The sequence below is a fragment of the Eptesicus fuscus genome, chromosome 20 (genome assembly GCF_027574615.1).
Source record: "Eptesicus fuscus isolate TK198812 chromosome 20, DD_ASM_mEF_20220401, whole genome shotgun sequence".
In the NCBI taxonomy this organism is placed as follows: domain Eukaryota; kingdom Metazoa; phylum Chordata; class Mammalia; order Chiroptera; family Vespertilionidae; genus Eptesicus; species Eptesicus fuscus.
In genome coordinates, this window is record NC_072492.1 from 39,990,381 (window position 1) to 40,010,959 (window position 20,579).

Here is a 20,579-nt window from a genome sequence, read left to right on the forward strand (position 1 = left end):
GATTGGCTGGGAGCGGCCTGTTGTTTTCTTCAGGCCACGCGGAGAGCCCGCCCCCCTCGGCGCCCTCCGCCGGGTCCCCAGGCCGGGCCAGCCCGGTTAACCCCTCCGTCCCAGAGGCCCGTGATTCCTCCTCCTTTTCCCCTTCTTCCTTTCCCGCTCCCGCCGCGAGTCTCCCATCCTGCCTTCTCCGATACTGTCCGGGTAGCTTTCAATGGACCCCCGTGCTCCCAGAGGTCCTGCGTCACCTGCCCTGACCCCCACCTGCTCGCCCTCCGTGGGTCCCCAGTCCGGGTGACAGTGACTGTGGATGTTGACAAACCTCGGGGTGAGGATGCCAAGCCCGCGGAATCTCTCTCAGAGTCGCACAGCCCACCCACTCCGCAAGGACCCAGCCACAAACGGAGGAGGAGGCAGCCCCTAACATCAGTGCTACGAGTGCAGTTTTCAAAAAACACCTTTTATTATTCTCTAGCTCATTGGACCTGAGAAGGCAACTTTCTCCGCCCTGGGCTTCTCGGAAGAAACGTCCAAGAAGGTGATTTGTGCTGGGGGGCCAGGGAGCCCCCTTGCTCCAGCAACCCCAGCTCTCTGGTAGGAACGTTAGCGCGCCCTCTTGCGGTTGGACGTGGTATGTCCTATCCACCGACTCGCCTTGTGGATGGTTTTTGCCTTTTCACTGTTCAGTCCTGGGCCTACACTTGCCAAGTGCTTAATATGTGCTAGGCTTTGTGCTGGGAACGAACAGTAAACACAGACAGGATTAAGACACATCATTTCTCAGTTTGGGAGCTAGCTGCGTGAGTAAATAACTAAATGAATAGACGTAACAGAATGTGATCATAGCCGACACAGAGCTATGGACATGGCTTCACGTGGAAGGGACTCTTAGCTGATGGATAATAACCTGTGCCGGGCACTGTTTGTATGCATTTTATCATTTAATTTAATTCTTCAGACCAGCTCTATGATGCTATGAATAGCTCCATTTTATAGATGAGGAAACTGAGGCTCATTCAACAACAAATCTGAACTTACTACTTCTCTTGCTTATAGCCTTTCAAATACTCGCCACTTTTTTTTTTTTTTTTTTGACTCTCCACTTTGTACTGGAGCCTTTCAAATTCTCACATGAACTGCTCTGGCTTAACTCTCCAGCCCCATTTCTCCATATTCCTCTGCTCAACTCCAAGCCATACTTCTCTACTGCCTTGAGTCAGCCTCCAATCTCCAAGCTGTTGCAAATGCTGTCTCTTCTGCCTGGATCATTCTTTCTTTTCACCTTCACCTTCTCATTCTCCAGATCCCTGACCCTACCTGCCTGGGTTATAGGCTCCCTCCAAGGATTCCTTAGACCTCTTGATCTTAACACCACTTTAGCTCTCATCACACTGGGTTTTAATCATCTGCCAATGCATCTCTCTACCCCACTAGACTTTAAGCTCCATGAGGGCAGGGTCATGTCTGTCTTATTCACTGCTCTGTCTCCAGCACCAGGCACATCACCTAGCACACAGAAGGGCAAAGAGGGTGGAAAAAAGATGTTGGGGTCACCAGGGAGACTGCCACAGAGGTATCAGGAAGGACCACCAAACATCCCGCCACCTAGCAATCAGGTCATTGATGATGTTGGGTAGTGCAGTCTTGAAGTTGCCCGGAGGAGTATATGGGATGCTATGTAAAAAGCCTAGCCCTGTGCCTGGCTCATAGTAAACAATCAATAAATGGCAACTATGCCCTCGCCGGTTTGGCTTAGTGGATAGAATGTCAGCCTGTGGACTAAAGGGTTTGATTCTGGATAAGGGCACATACCTAGGTTGCAGGCTCAATCCCTGGCCCTGGTCAGGGCACATGCAGGAGGCAATAGATGTGTCTCTCTCACATCGATGTTTCTCTCTCTCTTTCTCTCCCCCTCCCTTCCACTCTCTCTCTCTCTCTCTAAAAAAAAAAAAAAGGAAAAATATCCTCGAGTGAGGATTAACAATAAATAAATAAATAAATAAATGGCAGCTATTACTATTATTGTCCAAGTAACCAGGAAAAGACGGCAATCTCTGATGTTCGGTGTAGGAGAGAGAAAGAGATTTCCCATGATCCTCCCCTTAGAGCTGGACTTCCATAATGTGGGCTCTGTGCTTGGAGTACAGTTCCTTCTGCAGAGATTGCTGCAGGCTGGTGAGCGAGTGGCGTGGCATGGTGGACCCGTCAGCTAGGTTTGGTGATGCTGAGGTAATCCCCAGTCCCCAAATCCCAAATTCCTTACCACATGCGCAACATGGGTTGGGAACCGACAGCAGCTTTATCTCAACAGAGGCTTCCACGGCAGCAGAGGCAGGGAGAGCAGGCCTGGGAGAGTCTCACCCAGCAAACACTGTCTCAGCCCAGAGCGGGTCCACGTTCCTCCTGCTCACAGCTCATTGGCCAGAATTATTCATGGTCTCATACAATCGGAGGGCCCAGGAAGTGACACCTCGCCATGTGCCCAGAAGGGGAGAATCACCTTGTGGGTCCTCTTAGTGACACGAAAGCCGAGGCCCTCTTCTGTAACGGTTGGGAGGTACTGCAGCCCCAAGGAGCTCAGGAAGCCTGGCGGTCTAGAGGGTCCTTTTGTAGAAAGTGGGCATTGCTGCATCTCTGCCATTATGTTTCTTTCACAAAAGTGTAGCTGCACCAGTCCGGGAAAGGGCTTATTCTCGTGTGTGTGTGTGTGTGTGTGTGTGTGTACGTGTTTGTGTGTGTGTGACAGTGTCTCATCCAAGCAGCTGCTCACAGGAGACTGGGGGCTGAGCCGCTGAAGCTGGCTGGAAGGATGCATATAGATGCCACCTTTTTATTTTCTTTTAAAAAAAAATATATATTTTTATTGATTTCAGAGAGGAAGGGAGAGGGAGAGAGAGATAGAAACGTCAATGATGAGATAGAATCATTGAGCAGCCGCCTCCTGCACGCCCCCTACTGGGGATCGAGCCTGCAACCCCGGCATGTGCCCTGACTGGGAATCGAACCGTGATCTCCTGGCTCATAGGTCAATACCAACCGCTGAGCCACACCGGCCAGGAGATCCCACCTTCTTCTTAAGCAGGAGGTGGCTGCAAAGGTCTGGACTGAGCTGGTTCAACTGGAGCTGGACTTGGAGAACCTACATGTAGTGTTACTGCTGACCTAGTAACAGATTCTGGGAAATAAACTGAGGCCTCCGATGGCTGGTTTTGAGAGCTCTGGGTAGGGGTTGAGGTTTTTTCTCCTAGAGGAACTGGACAGTCCACTGCCAATTGACCCGGAAAGGGGCAAATCCCAGCACAGAAAGGGATTTGCCTCTTACAGAGGGGATGGCGGGCAGGCAGCTGCCACATTGAGGCGGCTGGGAGGTGCCCCGGAGCACTCCCCGGAGAATGCCTGGGTCTGTGGGCTCTCACAGAACCTCTGTCTAGACTTCTCCGGGTAATAAAATCAGTGAAGTCTCGCCAAAGGCCACAGCCTTGGGGAACGTTAGTAGAAGGACCTGTGCCATCATTTAGGATGAAGTCAAGGGGAAAACAGCCTTTCTCCATTCCCTAGGCCTGGGAACAACCTGAGGGCGGAGGAGGAAGCGGAGGGCTTGATCCAATGCTGGGGAGGGGACCTATGTCAGCTCAGGACTGAAGCGCTCCTGGGGGAGTGTCCATGCGACTAGGGCTCCCAGAACCCTGCCTGGCGGCCTTGGGTCACTGGTTCACCTTCTCATCATGATACCTGCAGGTGGTGGTGGGAAATTGAGGCAGAAAAGCTGGTTCTTACCTGGATTAAGCCACGGGGGCAGCGGGGGCTCTCAGCTCCCCACCCTTGCAGCCAGGCTCCCGCCACTGTTACCCAGGACCCCCGTTTCTACAGCACGTAGCTTCCTGCCTCTTCCAGACCCTGTGGATCACCCTCCCCCTTCCTCCCTCCCAGAGCCAGCTCACTGGTCACCAAAAAGCCATTTTTTATTCATCCCATCCGCTCTACTCGAGTCTTCCCCCTCCTCTTACGTTCTGCATTTCAGTTCCCTGTCTATGACCAGCCCTTAGCAGGGGTCCTCAAACTTTTTAAACAGGGGGCCAGTTCACTGTCCCTCAGACCGTTGGAGGGCCGGACTATAGTTTAAGAAAAAAAACTATGAACAAATTCCTATGCACACTGCTCATATCTTATTTTGAAGTAAAAAAACAAAACGGCAAAAACACCCGCATGTGGCCTGAGGGCCATAGTTTGAGGACGCCTGGACTAGCGCATCCCTGAGAGCAGGGGAGGGATCTCCTCCATCGGTCTTCACCCTCCCGACCTTAAGGCCCCTGCATTGCGCTTCGTCCAGCTGGGGGTCAGCCAGACGTCATGGGCCACCAGAATGAGGAGGTGGGTGAGAGGTGGAGGCAGATGCAGCGTGTACAAACGGGGAGCTGTTTATTGGCTGATGTGAGAAGCCTATGTACAAAGAAGGCACAAGGAGGGGAGGGAGCTCCCCTGCTACAGTACCGTGGAAGGGGCAGGGGCCTGCCAACAGGCAGGGGCAGGAGGGGGTTTCTGGAACCAGCTCCGACTTCCAGAATGGGCCGCAGGACTCGGCCCACAGGGAAGAAGGCAGAGCTGCTGGATGATGAAAGCCAAGGACAGCCAAGAACTCCACCTGGAGGCCCCCCACCCATGGTTGGTGGGGACGGAGTGAGGTTTGGCCGATGGGTCAGGGACAGGGCTCCCTCCCTGTCCTACATTCAAGTGTCGCTCCCTCTGGGATCTCGTGGGGGTCTCTCCAGGCCCTGCAGACGCCAGGACGGTAGTGGTGGGTGAGGAGTGGTATTTCCTCCGTATCCGCCCAGCATCTCCTTGACCCGGGACCCGTCCGTCCGCTCCTCGGTTGAGGATTCCCCTGTGCTCCCGGGGCGGTCCCAGCGCAGCGTGCCCAGGCTGTCCAGCAGCTTGTCCATCTTCGTCCCTTCAGGCTGCATCCCCCACTGGAGCGTGCCGCGGCCGAGGACAGAGGCCTCCAGCGGTCCATGAGAGAAAGCCATCCTGAGACCTTCTTTCTAGTTCGTTCTGCCCTCGCGTCTGCGCGTGCCAAGTCCCGCAAACGCGCCCTTGGACAGCCTCGGGCAGGTCCACCCGCGTCCGCGTCCTCTTTCACGGTGTCAGGAACTACAGCTTGGAGGCTGTGGGCCGTTCCCTGTCAGTAGTTCTCATCTCAAGAGCGGGGTCCACCCAGTGACTACGGCGCTCGGTGGGTCCAGTGTGAATAGGGGAAGTGTCACCACTTTGGGGCCTTTCTCTGCCGGCTCTGGCCGAGGCCCCTGGGCTTGGTTTTGGCACCGGCAAAGGCTGGCACACGCGTGTCCACGCACCCTCGGTGGTGCACAAGCACGGTCCACAAGCAGTGGGACCCACGCGTGCCCAGGGCACAGGGCTGCAGCGTGCTCGGCGTAGCCAAGTCCATGGCCCCAGCCCTCCTGCGTGGAGAAGCCCGTGGTCAGGTGGCATAGGCGTGCGCTCAGAGAGGTGCGGGTGCCCGAACCCACCGGTGCCAGCCAAAGGCCGTGGCCCCTGCGGACTGTCGGGGCATAACTTAACTGAGGATAAAGAGAAGAAGGGGACACCAGGGGCGCAGGGGCGGGATCAGGGAGGACGTCAGTAGTATCGATCCCGTGTCTGCCAGCTGGTCACCCAGTGCTTCTTGGCGGGCAGGGTGCCCCCTGGAGGTGGGTAGCGTTCCTCCTCCCGGATCCGCACGGCGTGGTACTTGGGCATGATCTGGTAATAGCGGGTCCGCTTAAAGAAGTCACACTGGAGTTGGGGGGAGAAGAGGAAGGATATCAGCAACCTGTGGGAAGATGTGCCCAGCCCTCTCCTCCCCCACCCAGAGGTCCTCAAAGCCGGGACCCCCCCGACCCAAACACACACCAATTCTCTGCACCGAGACAGGGCGGACGAGGTTCCCCGCCGTCCCCAGAGGAAGGAGGAGCCGAGGAAGGCCGAGAGGAGAGGGAGAGGCAGATGGAGGTAGGGGCAGCGCCGAGGTTGCTGATGGGATGGCTAGGAAGGGTGGTGATCGATCCTGACCGCAGTGTGGGGAGGGGTCAGGTGGTCACCCTGGTGGGGGTTCCCAGGAGGGACAGTGCTGGTTCCCAGGAGGAAGGCCTCTACTAGTCCCCTCCTTCTCTGGAGGTGGACATGGAGGTGTAGAAGCATCTGGAAACTTGCCTTGTGAGCTACAGAGATGAGGCCTAGCCTTGGTCTTGACCCTTTTTCAATCCCCAGAAAGCATGGGAGGCTTTTATGGCTGACTCTGGGGTCCCAAGTCCTCGAGGGGCTCAGTGGGGAGGCTGGTGAGAGAAGACACCATGAGCTCTCCCGGGGCGTGGAAGGGAGGCCGACAGAGTGGCCTGCTCTTGGGGGGAGGTGCTGGGGACAGAGTGAGGTACAGAGAGGTCCCATGAAGGAAGAGGAGCAGATAGGACAGAGTCAGAGGCCCCAGCCAGCTGGAGGGCTCAGGGAGGAGGGCCCGGCGGCCAAGTTACCCGGGTGGGGTGGGGGCGGGGGCTGCCCCCTCAGTAGTCTTCGGTCAGCCTTTCTGTCTCTGACGGCTGGCTCTTCATCTCGGCCTTCTGCCTCTTAGCTTCATACAGGGCGCGAGTGCGGGCTCGCTTGAAGAAGCCGCACTGCGGAGGGGAGGAGGTGGGAGGGGCCGTCAGGGAGAGCTGGGGGTCCCTGCCAGCAGCACTCATGGATGGGTGGGGGCTGAGGACTGGAGCGCCTGGAGGCCTGGGTTCCAGCCCCCGCTGGGTGGTGTGGCCAGAAGCCAGAGTTCCCGGATTCCCCTTTCCAGCCTGCAGGCCCCCCATGAACCCAGGGAGGAGCATCCCCGTGGGTGAGGTGAGGATGGGCAGGGGGTGAGACTGAAAGCTGGGGAGAAGGTGGGAGGACATGGGAGGAGGGTGGGGGTGCGATGGAAGTGAGGGATGGGGTGAAGGGAGAGTTGCCGAGGGTGTGCTGGCAGGAGGCCCCGGAGCAGGAGTCCAGGCGGCCAGCTGGGGTCCTGACCTTCCACAGCAGGAGGATGATGAGTCCCAGCAGCAGCAGCCCGGCCCCCACAGCCACAAGCACCTGCCACAGCTCGATCTCAGTTGGCAGCTCCTCCACCAGCTCGGAGTCAATATCCACGGAGAACTGGAGGGGGTGAAAGGGGCTCAGCCCTGTGTCCGTCCCCTTAGGCCCCCACTCCTCCTTCCTGTCCCAGCTTAGTCCCTGACCCTGCTGTTTGACCTGCTGCCAGCAGGGGGTACTCAGGGACTGGAAAAAGCCCCTGAGACCAGCCGATTCAGCCATGATCTCGTTTCTCCAAAGGAACAGCCTCAGACCTGGGAAGCAGCCTAGGACTTGGGTTTGTGAGGCAGACATCCGGGCTTGGGTACCAGCTCCATCCCTGACAAGCCGTGTGACCTTGGACAAGTAAACTCTCTGAATCTCCGTTTCATGGTCTCTGATCAGGGGATCATAGTGCCTGCCTCACAGAGTGGCCAAAAGCATGTGTTCTGGAGTCAGACTCTCTAGGGTTCAAGTCCCAACTGTGCTATTCACTAGCTGTGTGACCTTGGGCAAGTCGCTTAACCTCTCTGTTCATCTGTAAAATGGGGTCTGGATAATAACACCTACCTAATAGGTTGCTGGGAGGATTGAATGCACTTAATATGAATAAACGGCTTTGAACAATACTTGGTACACAGTAAGCAATCCATAAATATTTACAAAACAATAAAGAATGCATAGCATCTAGTACCATTCTTTTTCTTCCCCTACAATGGAGATACACACACATACATATGAAATATATATTTATATATTATTATACTACCTATAACAATATATGACATATATTATGATACAAAATTATGTTATATATTAAATATATTTCACATATAACTAGAAAGTGTTTTCTGGTTATACATGATTATTTCTTTAAAAATTATTTTATTGTTTTTTAAACTACAGATGCTATAAAGAAAACCAAAGGTTCCTTATAATTTTACTCCTGAGAAATAACCATCTTCAACATTTTAGTGACTCCCTTTCCATATTTTAAAGCATATGTTAAACATGTGTACTTTTTGCCCTCGCTGGTTTGGCTCAGTGGATAGAGCATCAGCCTGCAGACTGAAAGGTCCTGGGTTCGATTCCAGTCAAGGGCACATGCACAGGTTGCGGGCTCAAGCCCCATTAGGGGGCATGTAGGCGGCAGCAGATCAATGATTCTCTCTCATCATCGATGTTTCTATCTCTCTCTTCCTCTCTGAAATCAATAAAAATATTTTAAAAAAAATAAAAAGTAAAAAAAAAAAAATAAAATAAACATGTGACTCTTTTCTCCCACATAAATGGGATCTATGTGGACCGTAAACACTCTTTTGCGACCTGCTTCCCTTTTCATTTACTATCATCACCTTTTGATGCCATTAACAAAGATCACCCTGATCTCTTCTGATAACTGCACAGTCATTGAAGAAATGTACCGTCACTTACTGAACCAATCCACTGAAGGACACGTAGGCTGTTTCCAGTTTCATGTCATTAGAAACGACGCCTTAAAAGAGCCCCATATGTGTATGTTTGCATACTTATCCTATTAGCTCCGTAAGTCTGTGCTGGCAAAGGAGATGTGCGTTTTAAGTTGTAATAGGTATTGACAAACTCATCTCCAAAAAGAATCGATCAATGCAGTCTCCAATCCAAAGCATTTCCTTCTAGCACATCGGCCCCACATAGCATTACCCTTCCTCGTATTTCCTGATCTGATAGGATAAAAGTCTTGTTGCTGCTATTTTTATTTCTTTACTATTGAGTTAAACATTTGTATTTTACAATATGTACACTGTCTGTTTATTTTACGTTGCCCTTTATACATTAGATATGTACACTGAGTGGCCAGATTATGATCTCTGAACGCATAATAATCTGGCCACTCAGTGTATATCCTATATTATAAAAGGCTAATATGCAAATTGTCCCCTCGACCAGGAGTTCAACCAGCAGGCAGGCAGGCCAACCACCCATGTCCTCTCCCCATGGCCAGGCTGGCCGGACCCCACCCATGCACAAATTCATGCACCGGGCCTCTGATACACACACACACACACACACACACACACACACACACACACACTGAGTGGCCAGATTATTATGCATTCAGAGATTATAATAATCTGGCCTCTCTGTGTATATATCAATACTTTGTCATATGTGCTACAGACTTTTTAAAAAGCAATATATCTCTGGCCTCTTTGTTTCCTTACCAGCTCTTTTGCTGGACAGGCAGGCTTCATCTGAATGTGCTGCATGTTACTGGACTTAGAAGATACTGAATTTTTTACAAGTTGAAGGTTTGTGGCAACCCTGCATTAAGCAAGTCTATCGGCACTGTTTTTCCAACAGAAGATGGTTAGCATTTTTCAGCAATAAAGTGTGTACATTGCGTTTTTTGATACAATGCTATTGCACACTTACTAGACTACAGGATAGTGTCAATGTAACTTTTACACCCACTAGGAAACCAAAATATGCATGGGACTCTGTATTGTGGTATTCACTTTACTGAGGTGGTCTGGAACCAAACCTGCCATATCTCCAAGGTATGCCTGGATATCAATTTAAAATTTCATACAGTCAAATTGGTCACATTTTTCCTTTACGACTTCCGGGTTTACTAAAATAACTCCCCCTCCACATAATTAAAGATTATCATTAATTTTTTTTTCTCTAAAATTTCTCTGGTATATTAGGCTTTATTTCCTATTTTAAATATTTAGTCTAACTCAAACGTATTTTTTTATTTATGGTGTGAGGTAGGGGTTTGCCTTTAACTTCCAAATGTGTTCTTCCAAAATGACTTAACAATCCACCTTTCTCTACTGATTAAACATGCCATCTGTATAATAAAATAAGTTTCTGTGCTGTTTCATCCATCTTTCTATCCCTTCTTCCAGTATCTTAATATATTTTAAGAAATGTACCATAACGTATTTAACCAACCCTCCATTCGTCTCCTATATGTATTTCCTACATATCTCCATTTATATCCTTTTCACAACGATTTATTAGAAACTTTGTCATATTTACTCTTCCAGGTGTAACTCAGAATCAAGTCTGGGAACCTTTTTTCCAAGTTTGCTTGGAGATGGGACATCCTCGTGGAGATGTGTGAATCAAATAAGGTCAAGCAGAGGTTCTCAACCATGGCGAGCACATTAAAATCACGGGGCGGTGGGGTTTTAAAAGGAACCAATGCCGGATCCCACCTCCCCAGACTCAGATCTCATTGCTCAGGCTTGTGGTCTAGACATCAGAAGTCCTCCAGAGGACCCCAGGGTGCCGCCGAGACTGAGGCCCACATAGCTAACGTGTGCGAAAGTGCTCTGAGAAGATGCCCTGCGCTCCATGCCCTGGCCAGGTGACGTGCTCACTCACCGGCACAGTCTTGTTCTCCATGTTGATGGTGGGGACGCTGGTTCGGAGGAACAGGGTAGCCCAGCTGGTTACCCTGACTCGGTCAAAGTCTCTGTAATCCTGCAGGGAAAATGGGTGGGTGAAGAGAATCAGATGCGCCTCCCTGCTGACTCTAAGCTTCCGCTCCCCCAGGGTACCCTCTCACCACACAGCATCCATAAGCAGCACCCAAAGGATCTGACAGCCAGGCCTCCCCACACACAAAGGCGCATCATTCATGCATTTGTGCATCGGATCCTGTGCTGGGTGCTGAGGACAACAGAGACAATGAAAGTCACAGTCTAGGTCAGGTCTGTGGGCTACATCTGGCCTGCCACCTGCGTTTGTAAGACACGTATTTGGGGCGCACAGGCATGCCGAATCATTTACTGTGGTCTACGCAGCTTTGTGCGACCCGGAGGAACTGTGTGGGTTTATAATCTAGGAGGGCAGATCATTTTCAGCTGGAAAGACCTCCCGGGTGGTGAAGCATCTGAGGGGGACTTTTAAGGCGGAATAGGAGTTCACAGGCAGAGATAAAAGAGGGGGAGCTGGCATTCTAGAGGCAAGGAGTGGCATGTCAAAGGCATGGAGGTGGGAAAGTCCTGGACACATGACAGAACAATGGACACATGAGAGAAGGTCATTTTGGCTGGAGACAAACATGTCATGTCCACGTACAGGCACAGAAACTAACCCTGACACAGCACACAGTAACAGGTGTACAACCTGTCCTGCATAAAACATGATGCTGTCCTTGACACGCCCGCACATACACGCACACACATGCACACACATGCATGAGGCCTTGCTGTGACCCTGGCCTCACCCTCTCCCTGTGGTTCTCCCCACCCAGGAAGGTGGCAGGGGAGACCTCCAGACCCAGGCACTGACCTCAATGAAGGTGCTGTTCCACACTCGAGCCCACACTGTCACGTTGGTGAGGACAGGGACATCGGGAATGGGGCACTCCAGCCACACACAGCGGGTGTGGACACTGCCACAGCTCTGAGGGAGGCAGGGAACACAGGACATGAGACAGGCGGGGTGTCCAGAGCCTTTAGGCTTCGCCCCTTACCTTTGACTCCTCCCCTGCCCATGGCTGACCCAAAGGGCCCTGACCTCAACCCTTCACTCATGCATACCCTCACCCCCCATACTTATATGTTTAAGGAATATTCTTTGGGTCAACCACCTGTAGGTGCCAGGGACATGGATAACATGAAATCTGATCCCTGCTCATGGAAATGGGGCCCAAACTACGACATCCCTTTCCCAGCCTCCTCCCACACTGAGCCTCTGTTCATGCCAGCATCCTCCACCTGGGATACTGCCTCCTACCTCTCCACCCAGCTAGGCCTCTACTTACTTCCAATTCTCTTCCTCTCTCCCTTTGGAAAGGGGCACCCTACTCCGCCTTCCCCATTCCCCAGCCCTAATGTCCAAGGCTGAGCAGCTATATCACCCCAACAGGTTGGGGCTCCTGGGACTAGAGCCAGTGTCTCTTCCTTTGGTCCATTGTATTGGCTGCTCCCCAGGGGCAAGTGCAGTGAGGTGCCCTCTGGGGGCAGCCGATGAGTCCACCTGGTCTGACTAGGGGCTCCTGAGGACACGGGTTGTGTCACCTCGTCAGACTGGGGTCTCCTGGTGAACAGTCCCTATTCCCCTTGTTGCGCAAGCCCCCTGGACGTGGGGCCACGACCCTCTCCAACCCTGGCCACTCACCAATAAGGTCTCAGACTTGGCTTTTTTGGCAGCAGCCAGAGGAACAGGTGGGGGGCCCTGGACTCCCCCTGGGTCCAGCTGTCGCCGCCTGCGCTGCGGAGATGGCAGTCTGTCCTCGGGGACCTGAAGAGGGAAAAGGAGCTTTGCTGGGAGGAAGGAATGAGCAGAGGTGAGGAGAGGAAGAAAGGGCAGGGGGAGAGGCAGGATCCCTAAGAGTGTGAGGGGAGGGATCTGAAGACACTGGCCCTGCAGAATGCAAATGAGATGCAAGTGAAAGATCCCTGTGGTGTCCTTACTGAGAGAGTGAGGTTGAGAGGGTTGACAAGGTCTCCTGGTGGCTGGCAGGTCCAGGACCCATTGCCTCGGATGGTGATCTCCGTGGGGTACAGCAGCCACTTGCCATTGGCGACTTCATAGGGCCACTCCAGCCCTAGGACCAGGGTCCCCAGGACTGCCAGCCCTTCTCCCACTGGGCCCACCTGTGGGCACAAGGGGAGTCAAGATTACTATCTCCTAGAAAACCACCTCCATCTCACCAACCCCAACCCTCCCAACCTGAGATCCCAGACAGAAAGAAATGCCCCATCACCCTTCCCAGCAGCCCAGGGTTCCAGAGTCCCCTTACCTGGAACTCATACTTGAGAGGGCTTCCCACGTCCTCCACAGTTTTCATGCCAGACTCGCCCATCACTGCTCCCCCAAAGTAGCTTTGTAGCCGGTGACTCACCCTAGTAGTAAGAAAGATGCTGGAGTCATAGGAGACAGGAGGGGTTCTGGCAGCGGGGGTGGGCACCAAAGCTGGTTAACTGCCTCTGACCTTAGGCAGATCTAAGATAAATTCCAGTCCTGCCATAGCTGTGTGGCCTCAAGCAAGTTATTTATCCTTTTTGAGCCTCAGTTTCCTCATCTGTAAAGTGGAGTTAATAATTGTTGCTACATCATGGGCTGTGGTGAAAAGTCAATAATGAGATGATGTCTAGAACATCCTTAGCACAATGAGCTGTCAAGACACGGTACCAACACCTTATTCCCCAGAGTTGCTGATTCCTCCACTGCTGCTGGCTTTGCAGGAGGAATAATAACAACCACAACAATGACAGTGGTGGTGGTTGTTAAGGGGAGGGATGATCCAGGGGGTGTAAAGGCCTCAGGAAACCAGGCCAAGAGAGGTGTGTCAGAGAAGCTTGGAGACACCTTGAGGACAGGGAGGCCCTAGCTCAGGAAGAGAAGACGGGGGGATCATGGTAGTACCTACATGCTAAGCGAGGCCTGGAGCGTGTAGTCCACCAGCAGAGTCAGGGTCATGGGCAACAGGTTGTCCTGGTGACTTGACCTGGGAAGGAAGTGCAGGGAGTGGGTAAGGAGATATGACAGCTGAGGCTGGGGCTGGGGGAGGTCCCAGGACCCCTTAACCCCAAATACAGACTGGCTTTGCAAGGTCACTTACGTGGAGAGCTGCAGCTGCGCCTGGAATTCCCTTGTGTGCAGGGTCACCCCAATGATCTCGAAGGCGATGAGCAGCTCCATCTGCCATGATGGCCAGGGAGGCAGAGAGGGGTGTTTGGGACCACACAGGGGTGATGCCCTGGGGCGGGGGCTGAGGACTATGCTAGATTGGTTCTCTGGCCTCTTCTTCCCCCCATCCTGGGTGAGGGTTCTCCACCTCCCCACCCATCTCCACTCTTTTACCTTCCCAGTCCCATCTCTGCTTCCCCTTCCCTCCTCTCTGTCAGTGACCACTCTGCTCCTTTTGAGCTACATGACCTTAAGTCAGTTATTAAAACTCTCTAAGCCTGTTTCCTTTCTGTAAACCAGCATCTGCCACCTCGGAAGGCTGTGAGAATCACACTCATATAAAAGAAGCAAAGTGTTGGGCTTAGGGCCTGGCACACAGTAGGTGCTCTGCCAAATTGGTTTCCTCGCCTCCACCTCCTCTCGCTTTGTGCATAGCTCACCAGCGGCTCCATTTTTCTCAGTCTCTGGAGCTCTCCGCACCCCTTACTTTATCTCCTCCTCCCCGACTCTGGCTCTTTGCTTCAAGGAAGGCCAGGAGGCAGGCAGGCAGAAGCCAGAAGAATAAGGAGTAGCCTTGGAGAATGTGGCCAGCGCTTACCCTCTGGTTCCGTTTGAAGGGGTTCCCCAGCTCACAAAGGATGGTCTCGTTGGCCTGGCAGGTTCCAGCCTAAGGAAAGACGATAATGAGGTCTGGGTGGTCAGAGGAGGGCTGGTCCCGCCCCTTCCCTGTATCACAGAGGCTGAAGCCCTAGAGGCATGAGCACAGGGTTCCCTTAGCAACAGAGATGCTGTAGGCACCTGAGGAGGCCCAGCCCAGAGAAGAGGGGACACATGACAAATGACAACACGTGCAAATGACATGCCATCTAAGGATGCAAATACATGATGGAGCCCGGGTTGGGCACTCACAGGGCGCACTGAGGACAGCAGCAGGGCGGGGGGCACCGCCAGGGTGAGCAGCGCCTCATGGGCGTCTTCCCCAGCCCGCTCCCTGCTTGGGGTGTTGGTCACATTGATGTTCAGGTACAGTTTCCGGAGGTCTTTGCTGTACTGGAGCCTGAAAGGGGAGGAGCCTTAGCCTGAGCCCAAAGCCCCGCCCCAGCCCCGCCTTAGGAGTAGCCCAAAGCCCCGCCCCTACCAATTAGGCCCCGCCCCTCTGGTCTAAGCCCCAACTCGGGACAGCCAGGCCCCGCCCTCTAGTCTCGCCAGGTGAACAAAAGCCAGTGACGATCAGCTGCACATCCCTCCTGGACAATTAGAGTCCAGCCTCTCAGCCTCGCCTCCCTTTGAGGTTCCACCCCTGGCCGGTGAGGCCGCACCCCTCGGACCTCCGCCCCTCAGTTCCCGTTAGCTAATGAAGGCCTCCCCACCCTTGGCCAACAGGTGCGGCCCAGAGTGCACCTGCTCAGCCGCTGCCCCTGCTCCGACACGAAGGCCGCCTGCATCTGCAGGTTGCTGTCGCACTTGTTGTCCTGCCCGCACTCCTTCTGGAAGTGGACCTGGCGGGACAGGGGTGTGAGGAGCGCAGGACCGACCGACCTCAGTGCCTTCTCGTCCCACAGCCCTCGGCCCCGCCCTGCCTGCCGGGCCTCACCCACCTCAGTGTGGTTCTCCAGAGCCTGGGCCTGGTTGAGGACCGGGTAGGCATCCAAGGACCGCAACCCCAGCCGGGGGTGGTCAGGCAAACGCAAAGGTAACGAGTAGTTCATGGAGATGACGATGGGCCGGAGTTTGTCGCGGAGGTTGTCCTGGGAGAGAGGGCGCGGTGAGCCCAGCTCTGCACCGCCCCCCCCCCCCCTGAGTTGAATCCTCACACCACCCGCAGTCCCCAGGGAGGAGCTTGGGCCCCCTCCACCTGGACAGCCTCCCCCCGACCCCCCCGTAAGGCTGAACCTCCTCTTGTCCTAGAATCAAATTGATCTCCTTCCTACCACCTTGATCCACAAGGGAAATGGGGTTCAGAGATACCTCTGGGGAGGTGTGAGCCTCCCTCCATCCCTGGGGTCCACAATTGAGGTCTCGCCTTTCCACCCTAATGTCCCAGAGAGTGGCTGAGATTGCCCCCCACTCACAGACCCATGTTCCCCAGAGCTGAGCCGAGCCAAGAGTCTCACAACCCTCACTCTTCTCAGGTCTCGATCTCTCTCTACCACATGCTGGGTGCTGTGTACTGTGCCCCCTGAAGACCTATGGGTTTCCAGGCAACCTCCCCCACCTCTGTCTCTGGGGAGACCCCAGTCCCTCACCCTTGACCTGGGGGGGATGCTGGCTACCTCTTTGAGGGACGTGGCCCTCCCCTGGCGCCTCCCTCACCATCAGGAGCAGCTCCAGGTTCTGGCAGCGCCTCTCGGGCATGGAGAAGAAGCCATGGAGGACAGCTGACTGGCTCTGCGCAAAGCGAAGCCGGGGTGGGCGGCGGTCCCGGTCTGCCTCCAACGTGTAGGCGAGGGCTGCAGGTGGAGGACAAGTTGGTCAGCAAGCGACCAGGTGAGCATGCCCCCCCCCCCCCCGCACCTTGCACCCCAGCACTCACTGATGTTTCTCCTGTAGTTGGGGTTCCCGGCACTCTGGTTGTAAGCAAAGCACAGCTCCACCTGCACACTGTTGGGGGAGGCGGGGACGTACAGGAGGGCTGGTCACAGCGGGACCCAGATATCCAGCCCTAGCTCTTACTCCCTTTACCGGGCAAGGGGAAACAGGGCCCTTCGGGGGAAAGAAAGGCAGGGGCAAAACTGGGAGTCCACATAGCTGGTCTGGGATGTCCCTGGCTCCTTCCCTCCCCCCTCCCATTAGAGCCATAGAAAACAGGGCTAGAGGTCCCCAATGGGGAAACGGAGGCCGAGAGCAGAAGGGGTTGCCTGAAGTTGTGGCCCAGCCAGTCTTATTCAGGATCCCTAGTTCCAGATCTCCTTGTTTTAAACCAACTGTTTTTGGTTTTTATATTTTTATTGATTTCAGAGAGGAAGGAAGAGGAAGAGAGAGATAGAAACATCAATGATGAGAGAGAATCATGGATCGGCTGCCTCCTACATGCCCCCCACGGGGGATCAAGCCCACAACCGGGGCATGTGCCCTTGACCGGAATCGAACCCGGGACCCTTCAGTCCGCAGGCCAAGGCTCTATCCACTGAGCCAAACCGGCTAGGGCCAGATCTCCTTCTATGCCCCCCTCCCCCTGCTGTCTCCCTCTGCCTTCTGACCCAATATCCTCCCTTACACAAAGACCTTGGGTCATGGTCACCATCTTAGCAGCTAACGTATTTTGAGCATTTAGGGTGAACAGGGTACCATGCTAAGGTCTTTTTGTACGTTATCTCATTTAACGATCACAACAATCCTACGAATTGGTTATTACTAACTTGGTTTTATAGGCCAGGAATCTGAGACTCGGAAAGATGGATAATTCGCTCAAGGTGGCTCTCTTCTTCCCCACTGCCATCCACCTAGGTGTTCCCCTAGGATCCCTCCTCCCCTGGGATCTCACTCCCAGAGCCTACCCCGTACCACTGCAGTGGGCATGGCTGGAATTCAAAGCATGCAGTCCAGGGCTCCCGCTGTTAACCCCCATGCCTACTGCCCCCCACCCCAATGTGAGGAATTTTGCTTTTTAATGAGGTTGGTTAGGGTGGGCAATGCTTACCCCAAGAATCAACCCCCTACTGGTGGGATATCAGGAGTTTCTGGGGAGGGGGTGGCCCGGGGGGGGGGGGTTGGGAGCCAGGGCCCTCCTGGCTTGCCCATACATAAGGAAGGATGAGTGGGCAGAGCAGGGACTGCGAGTCTCACCAGGAGGTGGCTGTGCAGAGCGCGGGGTCCAGCACGGACGGCCTGGCCACCAGGGTCCTGTGGAGGATGTTGATGACGGGCCTGGCCCTGCATAGAAAACACACAGAGATCAGCACCCCCGGCCTGCCTCAGGCCAGGCCAGGCTGGGGCTCAATCTTGGGTGGCCCTGGTGATGAAGGCGCACCGAGACAGGGCTCCCTGCAGGCAGGGCTGGAGGGGAGAAGGCCCCTATTCACCGTCGCCTTGGCTCACCGCAGCAGCACGACGCGGTCCGACAGGCTCCCCACGAGCAGGTCTGGGTAGAGGTTCTCATCCACATCCATCTTCCCACTCAGGGAGTAGCCGAAGGAGGCCAAGCCAGGGAGTCCCAGCTGTTCTCCGTGGATTACCTGGGGGCAGAGAGAAGCACTGAAGACAAGCTCTAGGGTAGGATCTGGGGAGGGGGGCCCAGGGAGAATAAGAAGGGGGTGGGTGAGCCAAAGGAGGGAAGGCCCCGCCCCTGTCCATTCATACCTGCTGGGGCTGTTGGCGGAGACCCCTGGAGCTGCTGTGGTAGATGTACACTGTGCCCAAGCCCTCAAACGGAGCTCCCACAGCAATGTCTGGGGAAGAGAGGCAGAGTGAGGCCACCCTGGGGACTGTGGGCCCCCTAACTCCCCAACCCTGTGCTCCAGCCACAGAGCCCAGCATGGCCTTGACCTCACCCTGCCCGGCAGTATTGAAATCACCAGAACACAGAGCTCTGTGGCTCAGGATTAAAACTGGGACCAATGGGTACCCAGTTGCCTCCTTGCATATGTGGGAAAGGCGGTCCAGGAGAGGGAAGTGACTTACCCAGTCAGACAGCTAGTTAGTGTCTCAGGCAGGCCTGCCCTCCCGACTCCCGGCAGCGGCTGCTGTTTATTTGCCCTTATTACGGTGCCTTCCATCTCCCCCACCAACCTCCCCTCCAGACACCTGCTTCCCCTAATGCCATTTACCCACAGGGTCACACGAGCCGGGGTTTAAAAAAAAAAAAAAGGAGATCTGGAACTAGGGATCCTGAATAAGACTGGCTGGGCCACAACTTCAGGCAACCCCTTCTGCTCTCGGCCTCAGTTTCCCCATTGGGGACCTCTATCCCTGTTTTCTATGGCTGTAATGGGTAGAGAAGAGGATCCCGGGGCCCATGTCTCTCTAGCATGGGGGAGGGAAGGGGCTGGGATTTTAATCACAACACTGCAGTGTTAAATGCTAAAGTGTCCAGACTTGTAAAATTCCAACCATTATTTCCCGCTTCAATCCAAACTGTTTTAGCTTCTTAAACTTGACTCAACTCTGAGTTTGCTGCTTTTGATCTGATAAGGCCTAAGTAAACAGAATGCCAGGCTTGTTAGAAAAGTATGTGGAGGAAGAGTAAGTGGGTCCTAAGTGGGTCCGGGTGGCTCCTGTATCGGTAAGTGCTTTGGGCTGCTTCAGCCGAAATCGCTGTCACCGGTTTGGGCTCTCTGGCGGCTCCTTTGGTTTTCAGTTATGTTCTGGGAAACTGAGGATGCCAGAGAAGTGACTTCCAGATGCGCCAGGTGCTCCCATGGCAACCAGTCTACCAGCCAGGTCTGATGGGTCCCTACGTGCTGCAGAGTTCTGGTGACATCCTCTGATTCCAGGGCTCCCACCTTTTCCCAGCTCTTAACATCCCCCTCCCGAGACACTGCCTTCCTGATTTTAACACCCCAGCCTTGCTCGCCCCCATCTGTCCCACATCTCCTTCCAGAATGATCATTCAAGGTACCAGGGCACCAAGCTATCCTATCGATCCCTGCCCCCAGACCTTCTCTGGACACCTCTCTATCATGACCCACATATAAAGCCTGGCTTTCAACAGCATCCACCTCACCCCCACACTATCTCTCCAGCCTCATCTCTGAAATGAACACCCCACACCTGCTGGATCTGGGCACCTCAGGCAAGTGTCCTATCTCATCGTGTACCCCTCTGCTCCCTTCCACGCTGCACCCGCAGCCCAGCCTTTGATGCCCCGCAGTATGGCCACTCCTCGCCCGTGGTGGCTGCTCTCTATATCCTCTCTAGGGCTGCTGTAAGCTCCCAGGCCTGGGCCCCATCTCCTCTCCTCTTCGGGCCCTGCCAAGCTTGGTATGCAGCTGGCACTCAGTCAGCGGGGGTGCTGGGGCGGGGGTGCTGGCTCATACCTTGGAATCCATCCTGGTTGATGTCATCAATGCTGGCCACGGAGAAGCCGAAGGCGGAGCCACTGGGGCCGTGAAGGAGGAGGGAGGGATGGGCCGGGAAGGAGGTGCCTGCCTGGTTCATGAAGACATAGACGGCACCCCCGATCTCTTCCTTCTGCTCAAAGTAGTAGGGGGCACCCACCAGGAGGTCCTGCCACCTGCACAGAAGAGAAGGAGGGGGACATGGGAGCGTGAGCCCAGCCATCAATATGCAGCGTAACTGTGGTTTAGCAGGCATAACTGTGCCAGGGCATACGGCTGTGCAAATGGCATCCCTGGCCATGCGTCGTGGGAAAGCCAAGGAGATGCCAACATGACCCCGTCTAATAGAAAATACCTGCGAGGAAGACATGCATGCACAGGTCACACCCACATGCACCAGAGCCAGGGGAATGACCGGCACAGACAAGGAGAAGCAGGTGTCATGCAACTGACACGCAAATGCCTAGAATCGCATAAAGTCTGATTGCAAATCGACAGACAGGATTCATGTGCAAACCCCTGCAACCGCATGCAAACAAATGCAAGCCTCCCTTTCTCTGCCTCGGCAAGCCTGCTCCCCTCGCCATTCTCCCTGGCCCCAGAGAAAGTCCCTGGACGCTCACCCGTCATTGTTCAGGTCTGCCAGGGCAATGGCGCTGCCAAAATAGGAGCCCACCTGTGTGCCCTCCAGCACCTGCCTCCTCCGCAGGTCTCCGCCTACCTCCTGGCTCAGCAAGAAGACAGCACCCATATGTCGGTGCCGCGGGGCACCCGTCACAATGGTGATGTCTGTAGGGTGCAGGATGGCACTGCCCACCTGCACCGTGTACCCTGGGATGGGGGAAGGTGGTCAGTCAAGGCCCC

General features: G+C 54.4%; 1 protein-coding gene and 1 long non-coding RNA gene across 2 annotated transcripts in view; one reads left to right on the top strand and one right to left on the bottom strand.

Moving 5' to 3' along the window:
• The first annotated feature begins 73 nt into the window (after positions 1-73).
• Positions 74-3,183, top strand: LOC129147429 (uncharacterized). The gene is made up of 3 exons (XR_008554784.1): positions 74-325; positions 473-591; positions 3,080-3,183. It is a non-coding gene; the product is annotated as an uncharacterized LOC129147429 (long non-coding RNA).
• Positions 3,184-5,722: 2,539 nt separating this feature from the next.
• Positions 5,723-20,579, bottom strand: part of ITGA3 (integrin subunit alpha 3) — a 28,134-nt gene continuing 13,277 nt past the window's right edge. Inside the window, exons 6-26 of the mRNA XM_008153714.3 lie at positions 20,339-20,546; positions 19,695-19,891; positions 18,019-18,107; positions 17,758-17,894; positions 17,506-17,592; positions 16,253-16,320; positions 16,033-16,169; positions 15,318-15,467; positions 15,121-15,218; positions 14,629-14,776; positions 14,318-14,386; positions 13,652-13,731; positions 13,460-13,537; positions 12,830-12,932; positions 12,501-12,683; positions 12,205-12,327; positions 11,374-11,487; positions 10,462-10,560; positions 7,045-7,170; positions 6,522-6,662; positions 5,723-5,787 (exon numbers count right to left, since the gene is read on the bottom strand). Of these exons, the coding sequence (XP_008151936.2) occupies positions 6,552-6,662; positions 7,045-7,170; positions 10,462-10,560; positions 11,374-11,487; positions 12,205-12,327; positions 12,501-12,683; positions 12,830-12,932; positions 13,460-13,537; positions 13,652-13,731; positions 14,318-14,386; positions 14,629-14,776; positions 15,121-15,218; positions 15,318-15,467; positions 16,033-16,169; positions 16,253-16,320; positions 17,506-17,592; positions 17,758-17,894; positions 18,019-18,107; positions 19,695-19,891; positions 20,339-20,546 (2,405 nt within the window). The 3' untranslated portion in view covers positions 5,723-5,787; positions 6,522-6,551. The remainder of the gene's footprint in view (positions 5,788-6,521; positions 6,663-7,044; positions 7,171-10,461; positions 10,561-11,373; positions 11,488-12,204; positions 12,328-12,500; positions 12,684-12,829; positions 12,933-13,459; positions 13,538-13,651; positions 13,732-14,317; positions 14,387-14,628; positions 14,777-15,120; positions 15,219-15,317; positions 15,468-16,032; positions 16,170-16,252; positions 16,321-17,505; positions 17,593-17,757; positions 17,895-18,018; positions 18,108-19,694; positions 19,892-20,338; positions 20,547-20,579) is intronic.